This window comes from Triticum urartu, chromosome 3 (assembly GCF_003073215.2).
Source record: "Triticum urartu cultivar G1812 chromosome 3, Tu2.1, whole genome shotgun sequence".
In the NCBI taxonomy this organism is placed as follows: Eukaryota; Viridiplantae; Streptophyta; class Magnoliopsida; order Poales; family Poaceae; genus Triticum; species Triticum urartu.
Window position 1 is genome coordinate 282504591 of NC_053024.1, and position 19943 is coordinate 282524533.

Genomic DNA, 19943 nt, shown 5'->3' on the forward strand with positions numbered 1-19943 from the left:
ATTCCTCTGACTGAGCTGCGTTCATCAAGTTGACCTTGGCGTGCTTGGGGTTATGCTTGACCACAGCTGTACTTGCCGATCTCACAGGAGGAGGAGGAGGGAGGCGCCTCTGATTGAAACACTTGTTGGCATAGTGACCCTTCTGTTGGCACTTGTTGCACGTGACCTCTGAAAGCGGACGGTGGTACGGAGCACTCGATCTTGGAGCTTGAGACGAAGTCTTGTTCTGAAAACCAGGGTTGGGTGGGTGGGAAGATCCACTGCCACCTTTTCTCTTCTGAAACGGCTGACGAAACGGAGGAGGAGGAAGCCAATACTTCTGCTGCTTGGCCACTTGAGTAGAGGAAGAAGGAGTAGTGTCTCTAACTCGCTTCTTGGAAGCATCACACCTCAGTTGAGCAGCCTCTTGCTTCAATGCCATGTTGTAGAACTCATCGTACCTCAAGGGCTCAAAGAGAACAAGAGCTAGCTGGATTTCTTCTCTGAGACCACCCCTGAACTGCTATATCATGCTCTTCTCATCAGGTACGTCCTGCTTAGCAAAGCAGGCGAGCTTCTGAAACAACTTGTTGTATTCATAGACAGACAAAGAGCCTTGCTTCAGGTTGCGGAATTCCTCACGCTTGCTTTCAACCACACTCTAGGGAATATGGTGAGCTTTGAAATCTTGACGGAATTCATCCCAGGTAATCACACGTCCACCTCTGGAATCCTTGTACTGCTGGAACCATTCTGCAGCTTGGTCTTTGAGTTAGAAGGAAGCGAACTTGACGAAGTCCTCAGGCCTGACGTTACTGCACTCGAAATGCTTGCACAAGTCCACTAGCCAATCGACAGCATCGGTTGCCTCAACACAATTGCTGAAAGTCTTTGGCCCATTAGCAAGGAACTGGTTGAGTGTAGCAAAGTGATTCTGATTGTTGCCTTGGTTGCCTTGGTTCGCTTGATTGCGCTCTTGAAGAGTTTGCATGATCAACTGTGTGTTTGCATTGGTTATGGCCATCATAGCTTGCCATGCCTCCGGAGGAGGTGGAGGTGGTGGCGGATCCTGATTCTGATTCTGATTGGTGCTCTTAGCGGGAGCCATCCTGAAGAGGGTGACAACCGTTAGCACATTGACAGATAAAATGAAGCTGAATCAAACGGGATGAAAATTGCAACATATAGTCTTCACATCCGAACATAAGAACGAATGCATTCCAATTGAAATGGTCACATATCCATAAAATTAAGAAGCCACTTAGAATTTAGGTAGAGAAATAAATCAACAAGGTACGGATCAAGAACGAATACTCGGTAAGAAATCCCAATCTCAAACCAAATATCCGTGGAAGAAGAACTAGAGCTACAAGAATTCCCACCTATGAAACTCCCGAACCTTTCTGGTTATGCAATCAGGTGTTGGGGATACAGGGGAAGCATAATATCTCACCCAAATCTAGCAAATCCTACATCCAGCTGTATCCATCCTTCAACACATAACCGAGAAAAAACTTCGGAAACCATCTACCTCAACCTTCGAAAAGCATCCGTTATACAAGTTATGGCGATACTCCCAAACTCCCGCCCCAGTATTGGGTGGCGTCGAGGTTATTTCACCAATGAACTGCATAAAAGAGATTTTCGATGTCGGTGTACTAAACTCGGGTATTCCAGAATTGCAACGATAAAATTGTGACGACAACACCTCGGAGCTCAACTCCCCGGGACACTGCCACAACCCCTAAAGACAGGAGGCACCAAGAACAATGTTCTCGTCACAAAACCATCGGAACGATTCCAAGATACCCGCGTGATCCTAAAAAAATTTAGTGAAATTTGAGAAGAGAAGAGTCAAAACTCTACGTCAGGATGCCTTACCAGAGCGATGAGGAGACTGGGGAGTAAAAAGAATTCCTAAACTCTCCGATATATAATTCCTAAATGACTCAAAACATTTTTTTAGACTCAACAACGGCTGCTAAAAACGATCAAGCAATGGGGCTCCTAAAGTAGGGGAAGGCTCTGATTACCAACTTGTAACCCCTCGATGCGGCTATAGCTCTCACGTGTCGAGGCACGACTTAGAGACATAACCGCATTGAAAGCATATGTCGCAAGTTAGGCAATCTTCACAACATCCCATGTAATATAGATAAAAAAAGGGGAGATACATAGTTGGCTTACACTCGCCACGTCAATCAAAGTACATAAATAGCATTACAACATTCAAACACTCATGGCCCGACTACGGCGCCAAAATAGAAGAACAACCCAACATGCGACATGGTCCCGATCACCCCAACTGGGCACCACTACTGATCATCAGGGAAAGACACGTAGTATCGGCGTGAGTCCTCGTCGAACTCCCACTTGAGCTCAAGCGCGTCATCTGGAACGGAGTCATCAGTCCTGCATCTGGTTTGGAAGTAATCTGTGAGCCACAGGGACTCAGCAATCTCGCACCCCCGCGATCAAGACTATTTAAGCTAATGGGTAAGGCAAGGGAAAATAAGTGGAGCTGCAGCAAGCGACTAGCATATATGGTGGCTAACCTGTTCGCAAAAGAGAGCGAGAAGAGGAGGCAAAGCGTGAACGGAAAACTAGAGAACAACCTGCGCAAGCATTACTCCAACACCGTGTTCACTTCCCGGACTCCGCCGAGAAGAGACCATCAGGGTAACACACTCGGTTGATTCATTTTAATTAAGTTAAGGTTCAAGTTATCTACAACCGGACATTAACAAATTCCCATCTGCCCATAACCGCGGGCACGGCTTTCGAAAGTTCAAATCCCTGCAGGGGAGTCCCAACTTAGCCCATGACAAGCTCTCACGATCAACGAAGGAATAGACCTCCTCCTGAGACGTTCCGGTCAGACTCGGTATCCCGGTTCTTCAAGACACTTCGACAAGTTAAAACAAATCCAGCAACACCGCCCAAATGTGCCGACAAATCCCGATAGGAGCTGCACATATCTCGTTCTCAGGGCACACTCAGATTGTCCAAACTTCCGGTAGGCCAGCCCAGAGTTGCCCCTGGTGGCCACCGGCGGCTGACAAGGTGTACCAACACTCAGAGGAGCACTGGCCCGGGGGGGGGTTAAATAAGATGACCCTCGGGCTCCGGAAACCCAAGGGAAAAGAGGCTAGGTGGCAAACGATAAAACCAAGGTTGGTCATTGCTGGAAAAGTTTTAATCAAGGCGAACTATCAAGGGATTCCCATTATAACCCAACCGCGTAAGGAACGCAACAATCCGGGAACATAACACCGATATGACGGAAACTAGGGCGGCAAGAGTGGAACAAAACACTAGGCGAGAGGCCGAGCCTTCCACCCTTTACCAAGTACATAGATGCATTAAGATAACATGGCAATATAATGATATCCCAACAAGTAAATAATGTTCCGACAAGGAACGGTCTCCAATCTTCACCTGCAACTAGCAACGCTATAAGAGGGGCTGAGCAAAGCGGTAACATAGCCAACCAACGGTTTGCTAGGACATGGTGGGTTAGAGGTTTGACATGGCAATTTGGGAGGCATGATAAGCAAGTGGTAGGCATCGTAGCATAGGCATAGCAAAAGAGCGAGCATCTAGCATAGCAAAGATAGTAGTGATTTCGAGGGTATGATCATCTTGCCTGCAAAGTTGTCAGAGTTGACTGGATCCTCGAAAGCAAACTCAACGGGCTCCTCGTTAGCAAACTCGTCTCCCGGCTCTACCCAAACAAGACAAACAAGTAACAAGGACACAATCAACCACGTGCAAACTCAAACAACAAGATGCAAAGATGGTATGCTATGCGGGATGCAATATGTGATGCATATGCAAGATTTGACAAGGGATGCAAGAATCTGGCCTCAACTTGGAAATCCAAGTGTGCCACTGGAAAGGTGAGATGAAATCCCTTGAAAACGATATAAAGAACGCCGGAATCGGAGTTACGGTTTGGAAATGGCAAGCAATTCAAATATGGCCACGTTCTGCGATTTACAGCAAGTAGCCATCTAAATGCAACAAGATGAACATGCTACAGCACCCAAACATGGCAACAAAATACATGGCAGGGATCCATTCATGATGCTTAACAAAAGACTAGCACTGAGCTACGGCCAATTCATCCATTAACAGGTTCAAACAAGCATGGCAAAAATGCATTTGGTAAACAGATTTCAGACTTAGTGAAATTAACACTTATCTGGAATTTCAGATCAGATAGCACTCTTTGGAGCATGAAAACTATATGCTACAGGACCTGAACATGGCAAAGTAAAGCATGGCATGGAGCTACTCAAAGAGCTTAACAAAAGTCCCTTAGTGACCTTGAGCCAAAAGGGGTCAGAAAATACATTTGCAAGCATGTGAACATGGCAAAAACATAATCAGTTCTCAGACTTAGTGAAAACTGAAGCATGCTGAAACAGATATCAAGTAGGCATGTTTACGAGCTCGATGCACTCACTACAGAGCATGTCATGACAAACTAAGCATACACCCATCCAGAATACACAAAATACAAGCTAGACATGGCAAGAACAATAACATAGCATGCACGGATCAACTACAACATCCTCGGCAAAATCGCTAACAAGTAGACAATCTGCCCAGATTCACGAAATAGCAAAAGTAGAGCTCGATTGACTCAAGCTAGGGTGCTCCATAATTGCAAACAAGGACATGAATGGATAGAGCACTACAAGATTAACAAAACATCCTTAGTGATCATCCTCAAAAGAGGCACGGATCACTAGGAAACAACATGAACATATGGCATCATGAGGTAAACATATCAAGGACTTAGTGGAAATGCTAAGTCCCTGAAATCAGCATTAACGAATGCACCACTTTGCAAGCTTGTGCTAGTCACCACACACATCACAAAAATACATGGGTTGCACCTCTGGATAGATGGCAAAACATATAACAAAACTCATGAAGAGCTCAGGGGCATATCATGCACACAATAATCATGGCAAAAATGACAAATATCTAATTAGAGCAGCAGATCTGACAATTATCTCAAATAGCACTCTTCCAACAGCATTTCGGGCATCAAGATGAACTCAAATGAAAATGATGCAATGAGATAAAATGATGTGTTCTCTGAGACAAACATTTTGATATACTATATGCCCAAAACAGAGTTACCGATGCAAAGTTACGACATGATGAACATAGCAAAATATTAGTGTTTCGGGCAAAAAGTCAACCCGATCCGGATCTGGATCTAGAGGGCACTGTAGCGGCACGGTCGACGGAGTTCGCCGGGGAGGTCGAAGCAGGGGAGGCCGGAGCTCACCGGACGGCGAGGTGGCCGCGGTGGAGCTCGGGTCCTCCGGCGAGGGGGGCGCGGCGACGCGGCGGCCGGAGATGGAGAGGCGGCGGGGCGGTGAGGCGCGGGCGTCGTCGGCAAGGTCGGGCGGCGAGAGGAGCCGCCGCGGTGGAGCTCCCCGGCGGCGAGGCCGAGCGGCGAAGGCGCGGTGGCGGCGGTGTTCCAGGCGGCGGGGCGAGGGAGACGAAGCCCCGGGCGGCGGCGGCGGATCCCGAGCCGCAGGGGCCGGCCACGGGCCGAGCGGGCCTGCGCGGAGTCGGCGGCGATGTGGGGCACCCGCGCCACATGGCGCGCCCTGGTTGGCGGCGGCGGTTTGTCCGGAGGGGTTCGGACGTGTCCGGCGCGACAAAGGATGGATCTAGGGTTTCGGGAGGAAGGGGAAGGAGAAATTTCAAGGGGCCTTTAAATAAGCATAGGAGGAGCTAGGAGAATCCAAATGAGGTGCGGTTTTCGGCCACGCGATCGTGATCGAACGCTCTAGATGATGGAAAGGGTTTTGGTGGGTTTTGGGCCAACTTGAAGGGGTGTTGGGCTGCAACACACACGAGGCCTTTTCGGTCCCTCGGTTAACCGTTGGAGCATCAAACGAAGTCCAAATGGTATGAAACTTGACAGGCGGTCTACCGGTAGTAAACCAAGGCCGCTTGGCAAGTCTCGGTCCAATCCGGAAATGTTTAATCCCCACACACGAAAGAAAAGTAGAAATGACCACCGGAGGAGAACGGAGCGCCAGAATGCAAAACGGACAACGGGGAAAATGCTCGAGTGCATGAGATGAACACGTATGCAAATGCAATGCACATGATGACATGATATGAGATGCATGACAACGACAACAACACACGGAGACAAAGACCCGAACTCGTGAAAATAAAATAACTTAACGCCGGAAACGGCAAGAGTTGGATTACATATTGGGTAAATTACATCCGGGGTGTTACAGTGGGTGCAGGAATAAGTGGAGAAGGGCCACCGTGGGCCCACGAGGCAGGGGGCGCACCCAGGGGGGTTGGGCGCGCCCTCCACCCTCGTGGCCAGGTGGATGCCCCCCTGCTGTGTTCTCAGTGCCAAATATTCTCAAATATTCCAGAAAAAATCATATTTGAATTTCAGGGCATTTGGAGAACTTTTATTTTCGGGGTATTTTTATATTGCACGGATAATTGAGATAACAGACAGAAAATACTATTTTTACTTTATTTAATATAAATAACAGAAAGTAAAAGGAAGGTACAAAGAGTTGTGTTTTCTAACCTCATCCATCTCATGATCATCAAAAGGAATCCATTAACAAGGTTGATCAAGTCTTGTTAACAAACTCATTCCGAATAACATGGAACCGGAGAATTTTCGAATAACACTAGGTTACCTCAACGGGGATATGCACATCCCCAACAATAAGAATATCATATTTCTTCTTGACAGTAGGAAGAGGAAATTCAAAACCTCCAAAAATAATTGATGGAATTATTCCAATAAAATTGATACTGTGGACTTGAGGTTGTTTCCTCGAAAGTGTACCGTATGCTCATTACCATTAACATGAAAAGTGACATGGCCTTTGTTGCAATCAATAACAGCCCCTGCAGTATTCAAAAAGGGTCTTCCAAGAATAATAGACATACTATCGTCCTCGAGAATATCAAGAATAACAAAGTCTGTTAAAATAGTAACATTTGCAACCACAACAGGCACATCCTCACAAATACCGACAGGTATAGCAGTTGATTTATCAGCCATTTGCAAAGATATTTCAGTAGGTGTCAACTTATTCAAATCAAGTCTACGATATAAAGACAGAGGCATAACACTAACACCGGCTCCAAGATCACATAAAGCAGTTTTAACATAGTTTCTTTTAATGGAGCATGGTATAGTGGGTACTCCTGGATCTCCAAGTTTCTTTGGTATTCCACCCTTAAAAGTATAATTAGCAATCATGGTGGAAATCTCAGCTTCTGGTATCTTTCTTTTATTAGTAACAATTTCTTTCATGTACTTAGCATAAGGATTCATTTTGAGCATATCAGTTAATCGCATACGCAAAAAGATAGGTCTAATCATTTCAGCAAAGCGCTCAAAATCCTCATCATCCTTTTTCTTGGATGGTTTGGGAGGGAAAGGCATGGGTTTTTGAACCCATGGTTCTCTTTCTTTACCATGTTTCCTAGTAACAAAGTCTCTCTTATCATAACATTGATTCTTTGATTGTGGGTTATCAAGATCAACAGCAGGTTCAATTTCTATATCATTATCATTACTAGGTTGAGCATCAACATGAACATTATCATTAACATTATCACTAGTTTCAGGTTCATTACCAGATTGTGTTTCAGCATCAGAAATAGAAATATCATTTGGATTCTCAGGTGTATCAATAACAGGTTCACTAGAAGCATGCAAAGTCCTATCATTTTTCTTTTTCTTCCTTTTAGAAGGACTAGGTGCATCTATATTATTTCTCTGAGAATCTTGCTCAATTCTCTTAGGGTGGCCTTCAGGATACAAAGGTTCCTGGGTCATTTTACCAGTTCTAGTAGCCACTCTAATAGCATAGTCATTATTCTTACTATTGAATTCATTGAGCAAATCATTTTGAGCTTTAAGTACTTGTTCTACTTGAGTGGTAACCATAGAAGCATGTTTACTAATAAGTTTAAATTCACCTTTGACATTAGCCATATAATCACCCAAGTGTTCAAGCATATCAGCACTGTGTTTTAATTCTCTACCAAAGTAAGCATTGAAGTGTTCTTGCTTAACCATAAATTTATCAAACTCATCTAAGCATGGGCTAGCAAACTTAGTAAATGGGATTTCAGCTTTATCATATCTATAGAGAGAATTTACCTTTACTACCTGTGTCGGGTTATCAAGACCATGTATTTCTTCAATAGGATATGGATTAAAATTATGCATTTCTTCGACAGGCGGTAAATTAAGACCATGTATTGCTTCAATAGGCGATGGATTAAAATTATGCATTTCTTCGACAGGCGGTAAATTAAGACCATGTATTTCTTCAATAGGAGGTAAATTCTTAACATCTTCAGCTTTAATACCCTTTTCTTTCATAGATTTCTTTGCCTCTTGCATATCTTTAGGACTGAGAAATAGAACACCTCTCTTCTTCGGAGTTGGTTTAGGAATAGGCTCAGGAAGTGTCCAATTATTTTCATTTGTCAACATCTTATTCAATAGAATTTCAGCTTCATCCGGTGTTCTTTCCCTGAAAACAGAACCAGCACAACTATCCAGGTAATCTCTGGAAGTATTGGTTAGTCCATTATAAAAAATATCAAGTATTTCATTTTTCTTAAGAGGATGATCAGGCAAAGCATTAAGTAATGGACGTGAAATTTCTTAGTACAATTAAAGATTCATTGAAAAGTGCTTTTTGATGAAAGACTTAGGTGAAGCGACATATATATTGGGCATTAAAATCTATAGAGATAGATTAAGACACCTAATAGTGCTTAGTGAGAGCACATACATTGACAAGGTTTTAAAGAGGTTTAAAATGGAGAATGCCAAGAAGGGCTCACTCCCAATGTCACATGGCACAACACTTAGCAAGATTCAAAGTCCCCGGACGATGATCAAGTGTAGATGATCAATATTCCACATGCTTTGGCGGTGTGATCTATCATATACGTCATGCTATGTCAAGATCAGATTTTCTTATGCTCTAAGTGTTCGTAGCAGGTACCAAAACAATCCAAGATTGTCTCACTAGGCAGCCATTAAAAATATTCTGAAGTACCTCAGAAGGACTAAGGATTTGCTCCTAGTCTATGGAGGTGATGAAGAGCTCGTTGTAAGTGGTTACACCGATGCTAGCTTCCTGAATGATATGGATGACTACAAATCTCGATCGGGCTATGTTTTCACTCTCGATGGTAGTGCAGTGGCTTGGAAAAGTTTCAAGTAGAACATTGTTGCTAATTCTATGATGGAAGCAGAATATATCACAGCTTTAGAAGCTTCGAAGAAGGTGGTTTGGATCAATATGTTTCTTGAAGAACTACATGTGGTTCCAAGTGCAACGAATCCCATGGAGCAATATTGTGATAATAGCGGCACTGTGGCTCAACAAAGGAGCCAAGATCCCATCAAAAGTCCAGTACAACGCAAGTATCACCTTATTCGATATCATGTTGAAGAAGGTTTAGTAAAAGTACTCGAGATTCACACAGGCTTGAATGTGTCACACCCGATGACGAATCCTTTACCACGAGCAAAGCATGAACAACACCTGATTGCCATTGGTGTAAAGGAAGCTATGTAATCTAGATTATTGACTCTAGTGCAAGTGGGAGATTGTTGAAAATATGCCCTAGAGGCAATAATATTTGTATTCTGTATTTCCAAGTTTATAGTTAATGTTTATATTCTATGCTATAACTGCTATGATTCTTGAATATGTGATTCATAGAAAACTCATTAGCACGTGTAGAAGTCTATAGTTCATAACACATGAGTTAACCTATGCTTGATTCCTTAGACCATGAGAGTATAGAGTCACTCCATACTGGATGTTTCCCTTTGGGGTTGTTCCGAAGTCATCTGTAACAGGGTGACCATAACGGCAACTTACGGGTTCATCAGAAATGTATGATGAGGGACCAGATAGCTTGAGACTGCGATTTGCTCCTCCAACAAGGGAGAGATATTCTTATGGTACTCTCGGTGTGACGACATCTATCATCATCTAGCCAGACAAAGTGTGAATTGATCATGAGGATGCCGGAACACTTGAACGAGAAAAGAGAACGAAACCAATAATGAGGAAGCCCGGTATAGTGAGCATGTGTTGATCTCACAAAGTACCGATATATCTCACCTAGGGTTTTGTAAACGTATCGCGAAGAAAAAGGAACAGCATATGATAACCAACAATTCACTCGAATATCATTCGTGCAAGTATAGAAATCAATATGGATATCCATGGTTCCGCTATTGATCATTGAACGGAAGTAGTTTTCATTCATGTCTATATTTTACCGAACCTGCAGGGTCACACACTTAAGGGATTACGCTCTGTTGAGTTCTATAGGAGTTAGGAATATGAGAAAATATTACCAAAAAAATTTGAGAATAAAAGAAATTGTTTTCAAAGAAACTGGAAGTGTTTCGGGGTTACCGGAATAGTTTCAGAGAAACTAGGTAATACCAAGTAGTGATATGCAGGCAGAAAATGTTTTTGGGGACCTAATACAAATAATAGAAGACTTAGGTAATTATTTAGGAGTCCCTATATTTAGAGTCAATGGGCTAAGGGAAATATCAATTGATCGATTAGTGAAGAGCTAATTGGCCCTAAGGCCCTTATAGTGGAGGCACCCTCCCACCGTCGTGCTTTTTTAGACAAGCTAAAGGGGGGAGGATTTCTCCTCCCCTAGGCCGGCGCAAGGGAAGGGGGGGCTCCTCCAAGTCAGCCTCCCCCCCCCCCCCACACACACACACACCTATATTTACGAGAGCCCCCCCCCTCCACGCGCGTGCGCGCGAACACACAAGCCCTTTATTCCAGGGCGTCCACTATGTAGCTCTAGTTCTTGTTTAGACTTGTTCTAGACTAGACCTAACTTTGGTTTTCTCTTGTCCACATAATAGAGAAGCCTCGTAAGGCTCTCTTTTTTCTCCTCTAGCTCGTACGTGTGCAATTCATAGAGAGGTCGTACTACCAGGCTTCAGGTCGTACTACCAGGCTTCGGTTCGATGGATCATTCATGAACCATTCAAGGGACTTCATCAGCAATCTACTCCAACTTTCTTCCACTGCAACTCGTAGTTGGTAACGATCCATACCTCTATATGCATCTTAATAGTGTTCCTGAAGTTCGATCTATATATTTTTTTCTATTATGTTTCCCAACATCATATTATACTCCTTTTTTCCTTTATATATTTACAGGTTCTCATCGGGGGTTTTAATGAGGTATAATATCAACACAAGATCATATGTCATACTTTTTGTTTTTCCCATTGAAATTTTTAAGGAAATATATACAATATATGTATTGTCCCTTTTTTATTGTTCTCTTATTGTTTTAAAAGGCGACGATTGCTATTGTATATTTTCTCCTTATTTGTCCACTGGGTCTCACATATTTCTCACGGGATTTTTAAAGGAATCTTTATCAAGATGAAGTCTGCTGACAAGACCAAGCAGTGATTAGGGGGGGAGTGCTTGGATTAATTAATGTGTTATTTGTAGGAACCGTCAGCAGTTGTCTTGGGGCAATAGTCACGACGGTTGCGCCCATCTCTATATGCCTATTAAGAAGCGTCCTTGGCACTGTATAAACAGGGTACTCTCGTCAATAAAGATTAAAAAATCGACAAATAATAAAGATTAACTACTCTCATTACATCTCTGTTTACTATTTGCATCGATCGAGTCTCTCGTTTTCAACTTCAAACAGTGACGAGTGAAACTCGCTGGCGCCTACTGCTTCTACGAGCGGGCGGCGCTGCGAGCCAATCCACCGTCTCTTCTCAGGGATGGGAGCGCAGCGGAAGCATGAGGGGCTGGCCCGAACAGCCACGGGCAGGCGCATCGTACGCTATGGAAGGGGGCCGATCAAGAGCACACGCGGGGCAGGCAACACCAAAGCATCACCCATTCATAACAACAATTCAGTCAAGCGGGCCGGAATAAAAAGTGAATGCAGATTCCCCGTTTACTTTCATCTTCATTCTTTTTTAATTTTAAAGAGAATTACATCTTGTACTGTCCTTCCATGTTCCATCCTTCCTTTCCAAAATAAAACAACTGTTCTCTTGACCAGGAAACTAGAATGTAAGTAGTCTTTTCTTTTTCATCGCCCTTAAAGCTGGAATAACAACTGGAGCAGGACCAGGAAGAGAAACGCAAAAAGGTAGCCCCCACTAAGCAACAGATTTGTTGACCCGGATTGGCAACGAGCCAATGGTCACAACATCAACCAAGGGACTCTTATCTTCAGCCTTCCTTGTCTTGGAACTGATTGTAAGAGAACCAACTTTCGCAACAATTGAATCATCTTCAGGTGCCTCCAATCTGACAATTGCCGAGCTAATATTAACTCCGTTCTCACGCAATTTTGACGATCCATGTCCAGCACCATCAGGATTCGGTTTAGGGTTTTCCACCTTCTTCCAGTATTGTTGCTTCCCATCCATGCTCATTTTCAAGGTTGAAGTTTGTGGCTGGCTAGTTGAAGATCTAGGCGCTTTTTCATTATCCTGCTTGCCATAAAAACGGTTTTCTTGATGCCCATTTTCTTTCCCAGCCTCACTACCAACTTGTCTTTCAACAGCATCCTGTTGTTTGATGCCATTACAATCATGTGGCTTCTCTGACATGTTCTGTATCTCCAATGTTCTGTCTATCAGCACACCACCAAATTTTGGCATCTGAAGATCTGAGGCATCGCTCTTACGCTGTGAGACAGGCACAAAATCTGGAGCATTGTGACTCAACTTGGACCATCTGCGCTGCTTAATTCTTGCTTCATCTTCCTCGTATCTCATAAAATCGTCAAATAGGCACTCCTTCACTTTGATATCCTTCAAGATCTTGAGCACAGATATTCCAGGAACATATGGGACCTGCATTTGAAGCTTGGATCATGATCACGAGGTTGAAAGCAGACACTACATGTATGCTCAGAACTAGACCACGGAAAAAGAATGCAATGTGAAGACACTTCACCACACAGAAACTAGTATTCACTTGATATTCCATGGATCAAAACTGGCTTCCCACAAATGGAATGCTTACCTCTTGGGTATCTCTGCTGTGTGTGACAGGCTTATTTTCATTATTCTGAAGCAAGATATTCTGCAAAGTATAGTTAGGTACGTCTTTGATTATATGCCATCTTACAGGAAAGCAACCAGTCCATTTATCCTGGCACCAGAAGTCCATGTCCTTATGAAAATCGACAGGACCAACCATCTCGGCCAAGCCACAAAAGTGCCCGCTACCATTCACCTGATGAACCACAAGTCACATTTAATAATTGAATTTTAAGGACAAACCATATTTTAAGAAAATGGAAGTTGGACAAGTTGGAACTGCTTACAGAAAAGAACAGAAAAACTGGACACTTTGTAGAATTCCGCTTAGCTATTCGGTCAGCATCCCTATATGCGCAATCCAGCTTGCTATTTCCACTGGAGGAACTAGACCATACACCATACTTAATTGATTTGTGGATATCCGCCTCACCAATTGACTTGATAACGAAGAACTTTGCATAGGGATTGTCCACTCGGAGGTCATTACCGTTGTATTGGTCAGGTCTTATAATGATTGTCCCATCTGAGTTCCCAACAATCAGCCTTGACGTGTAGGATTTTGCAACTATGGCTGGTGACCTTTGGCCGCTATGTTTCTCCGCATTACTAGAGCCATGTGCCTTTAGTTGACCACTCGACTTCGAAGTAGGCTGAAATTTCTCAGCTGAAGCCCACTTCTGAGGATCAGATCCGACACACGCAAAACAATCATTTCCAGATAATTTTGCCTTTGGTGAATGCTTGGCAGCAGCCATTGGACTGTCAAGCACATTTGTAGGTGCCTAATCATAAGAATAATATTTCTCAGCTCAAGATAGGAACAAACTTACAGCATGAGAAAAGAAATAATCGACTTCTGTATCAACAGTAAGAAGCAGAAAGTGTTTTGATGACTACAGAACTTTTACATGTAGTGGAGAAAATATAGAAGCTATTATGCTGAAAGATGTTGTACAGAATATAAAACAAACTACTCTATTGTAGTTGACCCAACAGTACTCTATGGTAGTTGACCCAACAGATAACATCAATAACTAGCAATCTTCCATTAACAATTATCTCTGTCCTAGAGAAGAGGACGAGAGCTGGCAAGGTGGCTAGTAACACAACAAATACACGTGTTGGAGAAATAAAATCAGCCTCACATTCAATGTTACTTCTACAATATGCATGCCTTGCAACGTTGAAAAGTTACCAACCCAAAAGAACATCAAAAAGAAGGAACCTTGACGACTGGGAGGGCCATATAGTAGTGGAATTTATTTCTGAAGATATATTAAGACGTGGTGGGAACAATTGCCCATTCACATCAGAGCATCATCAACTACTGGTACCCCAAAAGCTTCAACGGCATTACAGGCTTACTGTTCTGAGTTTTTCTTAGGCATGCTATTTTCATATTTAAGGGTTCATACACAAGAAATTAAGAGGAAATGATGGATCCTATAGTAGCTTCAACTCAACAAGCAGTTCAGAGGATGTTACTTACTCGCTTCGTTCTGATGAATAAGGTGTATTTCATTTTGTTAAGACAAGACTTTTGAGCAAGAATTACTCTTCTAATATTTGATTTATGTGACACAAAATCACCATCATAACAAAGTACTTCTAAATACAAACCTAGTGACACAAATTTCATGTCATATAACCTTGTATTTATGTAGCCATTATTGGTCAAATGCATGTCTTAACGAAACAAAACACGCCTTACTTCTAGGAATGGAGGTAGCAAATGCTAAACAGCAGGCCTCACAAAAAGAGAACAATGAGAGCAAATCCCAGAAGAACATGTTCGCCTACCTGTGGGGTATGAAGAGGTTTAACAGGCACCATGGACCCATTTCCCAGCTCTTGCTTCATTGGAAGTGAGTTATGCAACTGAACAATTGGCATCATTGAGTGATTCTGAAACTGCTTTGAAGAGACAATTGTTGATTGTACAGGCGGATTCACGACAACATCATTTTTCGGGGCAACAAGAGCCATCGAAGGTAACACATGATTTGTGGATGTTACAGCATAAGCTGGCATGCTTGGAATGAATGCAACACTAGATGGGTGGAGAGATGTGGCAGTGATTCCTAGGACACTATCTACTGCATAAGGAAGAACAGATGGAATGTAATAAGATGAGGGAACTACTTGGCATGTAGGGTCAGCATCAGGGACATATTCTTGTGGCAGATAAGATCCATCAACTATGTAACCAGGATCCATAGGGTAAGGGCTGTAGGAAGGATGAACTGATCCATTGTCAGGGGTAGCATAGTAAACACACTGTGTGCCGTCAGTCTGGAAAGCCTGTGAGAGCAACATGTGAGAAATGTTCGAAGGTAAAAAGAACAGGTACTGAAGAAATTTTGCTGTTACACTAACCGGAAAATAAACATCTTGAGCATCATACCCTAGAGAGTTCTGATGGTTATACCAATCCATAGGTGATCCAACTTCTGTATTTAAAAGGACTATGTATTATAATCTGATAGCGCAGGGAAGTAAAAATACCATCAACTGCATGGTGCAAATTAATATTTTACCTGCATAACCATATGTATAGGAATTTACAGCAGTTGGAACATATACATTTTGTCCATACAATAATTCAGGGGCCATTTCCATCTCCGTACAATCGACAGCTTTGAAGGAAACGCCCCGCGTTATACTGTAGTGACTTGGCTGGAATGAGCAACAGAAAGCATGTTACACAAAATTTAACAACATGCATCACACAGATAAAAAGATAACTGAAGGTGGCAACACAAAAGAGCATAGCAAGATGAACTCCAAAAGGTTGAGTACAAAAAGCTGGCATAAAAATAAGTAAACAAGTATGTATTGCAAGAAGATATAGTACAATAATTTACAAACATGGGAAGGAATATCAAAGGCAATTGTTATGATTAAAATTACAGTTTTGCTAAAGCACATCTAGATGTGCCATAAGTATTGCACATCTAAGTCCTATGTCATTGATCTTGCGTTGAGATTCGTGTGGATATTTTTCTTTTTCTTTTTTCTTTTCCTCTTTATACTTGATTCACTCACTTAGATGTGCAATAACTAGAGCACATCTAGATGTGCCCTAGACACACCCTTAAAATTATGAGAAATGAAAAGTAGTGACTTAGATATTACTAGGAGTAACATATTTATGTGCAGAAACTCTCAGCACAATTTATTGGGCATAGCTAACAGGTTAGATGATATGTTCACTGAGTCAGAGCTTATCCTAAGTTGGTTAGGCTGGAGGGTCAAATCTAATAAAGTCCTTCACACATAACAAATTCAAAAAAATCACAACATGTAGTTACCCATCTTCCTGCCTTAGTTGAATAAGAATATTAGACTAGTGTGTCCCAGATTACACCAATCCCCATTCTCACACCTACAATCATCAAAATACTATGCGAACATGCCTAATTTTGATCAGCTCAGGAACACTATCATCATTCTGTACAATTTGATGCGTGCATAACGATGTAGACTTTGTTGTGTACAGATGAAAAGGTGCAATTGACGGTACATAACCAAAAAATCAAATCGAAGTTTGTGTCGGCCTAATTTTAATAGGCAACGAAAACAGCAGAGACCAATTTTTACGCAAGTTAATCGCCAAAATTACCGATTACACCCCTATAGTAAATCGAAGCAACAAAGGCTCAAACAGATGCAATACCATGATCAAACATGTTACCTTCGATAACAAAAAAAAACGCGAAACTTCACCAACAAGGAAAACCTAGATCCGAAACCGATCCGCCCACAAAACCAAAACCAGATATCGGCACATGACACCGAACCTAAATCACAGGCCCGGCCCATGGCAAATAGATCCACACCTCCGCCATCCCGAGAGGAACCGGCGTCGCCTACGGCCAGCGAGGAGGATGCAGACATGAATCAGATGGTTGAAGGCAGAGGGGGGGGGGGGGGGGGGGGGGGGGGGGGGGGGGGGGGGTGTTAGGAGACTCACCAGTCACGACGTGTAACAGGCTTACAGCCTTGACTCCAGTCGCCGCCGGGGAAACCCTAAACCTAGGAGAGAAGGGGAGAGGCGGCGAAGAGGCAGGCGAGGCGGGGAAAGAGGTGGAAGCAAAGCGGGAAATGCCAGAGGCGAGCTGGAGCCTGAGGGGGCGAGATTTTGTTTCTTCCTCTCGTCTGCCTTTCTGTATTTATTTATATTCTGGCTCTCCTTTGCACATTGACAATTTGTGACCTTGGGCTATATGGCGGTTCGAAACAGCGCGCGGTTACCGTGACACGTCGGGCCCGTTGCCGTGTCACCTATAAACCGCTTGGGTCACGCTGTCTGAAAGTGGTAAATCCCTACCCTCAAAAAAAGAAAGTGGTAAATCCCTTCTCTCTTTTTTTGAGTAACGGTAAATCCCTTTTGTTAGGAAGGTTAACTACCGACCATCAGCTAGGAGAAGGGTCTAGCGACCCCTTTCCACCGTTGCACGAATCTTGACGCAGAGTCGGTGCCACGTCAGATTTCAAACTAACTAGAAGGGTTGAACGCGCTTTGCTGCGCCGTTGTAACTTTCTTTTAAAAAATCACTCTCTTTCACAATATAAGGTATATTATTTTTTTGAAAAGATAAATCTTTTAAGTTTCATCAAATTTGTAGAAAAATATATCAAAATTCATAATATCATATTGGTATTTTTAGATTCATCATGAAATGAATTTTAATTTTTTTTTTGTTTAATATTGCGGATGTCGATATTTTTGCTTTGAACTTGCTCTAAGTTGAAAATTTTGACTTCCTAGAAAAACTAATACCCTTTATATTTTGGAACTGACAAAATATTTAGTCTGGCGTGTGGGGAAGATGATAGTGTGTTTTATTTTTATTTTATAATGCATTGATTTGGTGGGCCTTTCATGATGTGATTCTGTGTTCTCCACTAACCAATCTATATTTATGTGGAGAAATTTCAGTGCTGGTGGTTGCATATACTATATTGGTGCTACGATATCACATGGTGACACTTCTTTTTATAGGTGGTGAGGTGCATGGGATTGATATGTTTTTATAAGCCAATTGCTGCTGATTGATTTGCAAAATTGTTGGCCTGGTTAAAATCGTAAACCAAATCCAAAATTGAATACCTCAATTGAAATAGCTTTAAAAGGAAACATAATGAATTAAAAGAATTGAATGAGAAAGCTTGAGAAAATGTAGACCCGGTCAAAATCGGATGACACAATTCTAAATTGAATACCCCAATTAATTGTGAGGCCTTAAAAGTTAGAAAGCATAATGTGTAGTATAAGATGATTGAATGAGAGAGCTTCACGAAATTATTGACCCGGTCAAAATCGGTGACACAATTCTAATTGAAGACCTCGGTTGAATGTGGGCTCTTTGAACCTAAGGAGCTTAGTGTTATAGAGGATTCACCGCGGGAATAAAACCCAACGAATGTTCCTTTTTTTTCAAATAACTTGCCCACCCCCACTGGCTAGTGGCGTGGTCTTTGCATATGGAGGACCCTGAATTGAATCCTAGGACTTCCCTTTTTGCCCACTTTTTTAATCATGATGGCATTTTCTAGAAAAACAATAGCTTGGGAGTTTATTAAGAGATGGCATTTTGTGTTAAAAAACAAAGAGATTACCTTTTATATTTTAATAGATGGTATTTTTATATTAAGAGATGACAATTTTGTTTAAGAGATGGCATTTTTGCATTAAGAGATGGCATTTTTAATTAAGAGATGGTGTAAGGGCATATTTCTTCCTAAGTGGTTTTGCTGATTGATGACATTGCATTTGCGGACTAATCGTGTGCGTTGAGCATTTCAAATATCTCATGTCTAGGCACAACACGATTCGGTGCCCCTCGGAGCCTATCGAAGACGACGGTTCTCTACGTTTCTTCTTGATCAGGTCGTCATTCTTCTCCACCAATACTTCAATTTCTTCTTCATAATCTTCACGTGTAGCCTTGAGTTCTTCCTCTAGTTCCTTGATTCTAGTCTTAGCCTTCTTCAGATCTATCATGTCGGCGCACATCTGGTTCTCCTGTCGTCGAATGTGCTGGTTTAGCTCCTGGATAAAAGCTGCGATTGATCTATCCTTCCTGGTGCTGATCATCTCCCAGTGTTCATCTCGGCGCCAACAAATCTGGTAGATAGTATCCTTGAGATCCTTGCGGTAGACTTCTCCAATGCGTCCCATGGCGATGTGAGCTGCCATGCTCTTTCCTAGATTCCAAGTTGGTGCATCAAAAGAAAATTCTATGGGCTCAGTGACTGGCATGAACGTCCTTCCTGGACTTGAACTTGAATCATCCAGCGCTCTTCTTCAGGTAAAGTGGCGTTGTAGGTTTCCATGAAGCTTGGTACTCCTATATTCAAGTATCTAGTGACTTCTTTCAAGTGGCGTCCAAAGGGGGTATCTTCATCCGGTTGTGTGAACTTTTTCCTTGCATCCGCCATCCTAAAGAGTAGAAAGGAGGAGAGGTCAGAAGAGAAGAGAGTGAATAGTGATCTAGGTCTTTAGCTTAGTGGTCGTGTCCTACAGTTAGCGTGTGCTCTGATACCATCTCTGTAGCGACCAGACCTCAAACAGTCTGGTCTCTGTGCTCCGGTGTCATCCCTGGATCAGTAATGCTGACACCACACAGTACTCGGAGGATTTATAGCAGAGTAGCAATCACACACTTATTACATCGAGTGTCTCAAAAGAGAACTTATTACAATAAGTATGGCTTAAGGCCATCTAATAACGATAACAGCGAAAGGCTTGGAAGATAAGTGAGTCCATCAACTCCAACGGCATCACTGAGTATAGAACCACGACCTAAAAACTCCTTAATCATCGTCTGAAAAG

General features: G+C 42.6%; 1 protein-coding gene across 3 annotated transcripts; it reads right to left on the reverse strand.

Annotated features, from left to right (window-relative positions):
- Nucleotides 1–11978: 11978 nt before the first annotated feature.
- Nucleotides 11979–17293, reverse strand: LOC125543818 (YTH domain-containing protein ECT1-like). Of its 3 annotated transcripts, none has more exons than XM_048707301.1 (8): nt 17079–17292; nt 15643–15781; nt 15482–15555; nt 15248–15406; nt 14906–15016; nt 13390–13887; nt 13086–13298; nt 11979–12913 (listed from the first exon to the last, which is right to left on the reverse strand). In XM_048707301.1, exons 2-8 carry the CDS (start codon nt 15722–15724, stop codon nt 12212–12214), a joined length of 1839 nt encoding a protein of 612 aa, XP_048563258.1. In that variant the 5' UTR covers nt 15725–15781; nt 17079–17292; the 3' UTR covers nt 11979–12211. The 3 variants fall into 3 exon arrangements, with proteins under 3 accessions (XP_048563258.1, XP_048563257.1, XP_048563256.1); XM_048707300.1 differs by adding an exon at nt 16800–16974 and having other exon boundaries at nt 14906–15406; nt 17079–17261; XM_048707299.1 differs by having other exon boundaries at nt 14906–15406; nt 17079–17293.
- Nucleotides 17294–19943: the final 2650 nt, after the last annotated feature.

Coding starts and splice junctions, on each gene's coding strand:
- LOC125543818 (XM_048707299.1), bottom strand. CDS start 15,724: ATGGAAATGGCCCCTGAATTATTGTATGGACAAAATGTATATGTTCCA. Junction 13,299..13,389: donor CAGTTTTTCTGTTCTTTTCT/GTAAGCAGTTCC, acceptor GTGGTTCATCAG/GTGAATGGTAGCGGGCACTT. Junction 12,914..13,085: donor ACAGCAGAGATACCCAAGAG/GTAAGCATTCCA, acceptor CTTCAAATGCAG/GTCCCATATGTTCCTGGAAT.